A 2,038-nucleotide genomic window follows, 5' to 3' on the forward strand; every position below is an offset into this window, starting at 1 on the left:
CTATCGTTCAGTTTATAGAGGAGTGAGAATAATAAATCAAGTACTCACGACCATTGACGTTGCACTGTAGTACTAGTTTAGAACATGTTTTAAACAATTAGTTGTCCGCTGGTTTCTTTGGGCTCCATCCCTTGAATTGTTTCCATTGCTGTACTGAACACATATGGCAGGTTTCATGCTTTTACCATAATTTGAGCAATTTTTGCACCAATCGCCTAGACTATAATAAAGATGCATTTAAAACATCTGCAAATTCAGCCTCCCACAACAAGGCCACGTTGATTTGAGATGTGGGTGACATCCGCACGCCCATCTACATACAATAAATCGTACAAAGCTGCTGATAAATGAGCAAATATATGCCGAAGATTGAAAAAAAAATCGGAAAACAGATACTAACAAGAGTTCGGACAGCCTGTACCTGCATGAAATATTCAGTTTGTGTAAGTTTCTTGTTTTATTTTGTCTCATTGATTATGCAAATACGGCTGTAATAAGCGTAAATCTATTTCAAATGATGGCATTCTCTACCAAACTGCTAGAATACATTGCACTGTACATGTGAAAGTCTGTTTCTTTGGCAGAGTTACATTTTATAATAAATTATAAAAATGACTATAATATGTACATCTTAATCTATGCATGGTAATGTACACCTTTAACTGTAAATCAAAGGCTAGGGGCTAAAGCCTGTCACACCTTGTTCTAATTTTCTCCTACTTTGCCCAAATTAATCTAACTTCTTCCAGAACTACTTAATAACCTGGCTTCAAAAATCAATGGAATCCATCCTAAGGTCCATTACACAAGTCTACCTAAAACATAAAAACAAAACGGGGTCTGAAGTACCATCATGGTCAACCACTAGGAGGCCAAAAATCGCGTTACGAAGGTCAGCACCACAATACCTAACCAAGTTACAAATATCATCGTAACCCATCCACAGGTCTTTTAGTTATTCGCCGCACACACAAACATCCATAAAACAAACAACTCTGCAGATCACAACAAACAAATAAAAGGCCAAAATTTACACCAAATAAGCATCCACTATAAACCTACCCACAACATAATAATCAACATCACAGCAAGTCCAGGTGCGAAGTTATAATACAAAACGTCCTGCTGCAATACCAAGGTGAACGAACAGGGGGACCAAAATTGACCTACACCAATCCACCTACCAAAAACCATTGCAAACCTTCCATCCGTTCTTGACATGTACCCCACATGATCTCCAGAGTGAAAACAGTATGGCAACAATACCTCCATCTTCATGGAGGTAAAACATAGCAACGGCAGAAAACATGATTGTACAGATTCCACATCACATTCTGGCGTAAGCGAATTTTTACATAGACATACTTTCCCATTTTGTTGAATGCATATAGCCCATGACTGAATTGAAATATTTCACGGAGATATATGTTCTAGATACTATATCATAAGGAAAGAAAAACCCTTATACATCTTGGTTACATGAGATTGAATTGTCACGAATATTATTGCTAACATATCTATCTTTCGTTCAGTCATGATTTCTAAATCAGCCTTGATTTCTTTGGACGGAACGTGGCTCCAATATGTACTCAACTCAGTACTAGAATCTCCTTTTTTATCTTACAGGGCGTGTCAAAATGAAAGGGGGAACGAGGCAACTGCTCCTGTTTCTAGCAGGATACTCTGTGGGCTTTGTTTCGTTTGTTTTATTCTCAGATGTCACCAGAGTCCACGTGGGAAAAAACGTCTCGCCAATAGTTGTGCAATCAAAAACAGACACAGTGATGGCTAACAACATCCCTTATACTCTAAGGGGAGACTCTCTAAAGTAAGTGTACTGTACGATTTCTTTACGATTCGTTCCATTGGTTCAACCAGCCGAGAATTTAGCCAGCTATGTCAAATCTACAAATATATTAAGCCCTGGCTTCTGAAAGTAGAATCAACTCTAATGGGTCTTGTAGCGTTTTTTTTAAGAATATTACATGGTGTATAAAAAAGAAGATAATAGGTACACATTCAGAAGCTACATGTATAT

At 37.7% G+C, this 2,038-nt stretch overlaps 1 protein-coding gene across 2 annotated transcripts in view; it reads left to right on the top strand.

Moving 5' to 3' along the window:
- The first annotated feature begins 1,571 nt into the window (after positions 1-1,571).
- Positions 1,572-2,038, top strand: part of LOC118413881 (beta-1,4 N-acetylgalactosaminyltransferase 1-like) — a 34,000-nt gene continuing 33,533 nt past the window's right edge. Inside the window, exon 1 of one of the 2 annotated variants that reach the window (XM_035817483.1) lies at positions 1,572-1,828. In XM_035817483.1, the coding sequence (XP_035673376.1) occupies positions 1,638-1,828 (191 nt within the window). In that variant the 5' untranslated portion in view covers positions 1,572-1,637. The remainder of the gene's footprint in view (positions 1,829-2,038) is intronic. The other variant, XM_035817482.1, reaches the window with a different exon arrangement.

The sequence above is a fragment of the Branchiostoma floridae genome, chromosome 4 (genome assembly GCF_000003815.2).
Source record: "Branchiostoma floridae strain S238N-H82 chromosome 4, Bfl_VNyyK, whole genome shotgun sequence".
NCBI classification, from domain to species: Eukaryota; Metazoa; Chordata; class Leptocardii; order Amphioxiformes; family Branchiostomatidae; genus Branchiostoma; species Branchiostoma floridae.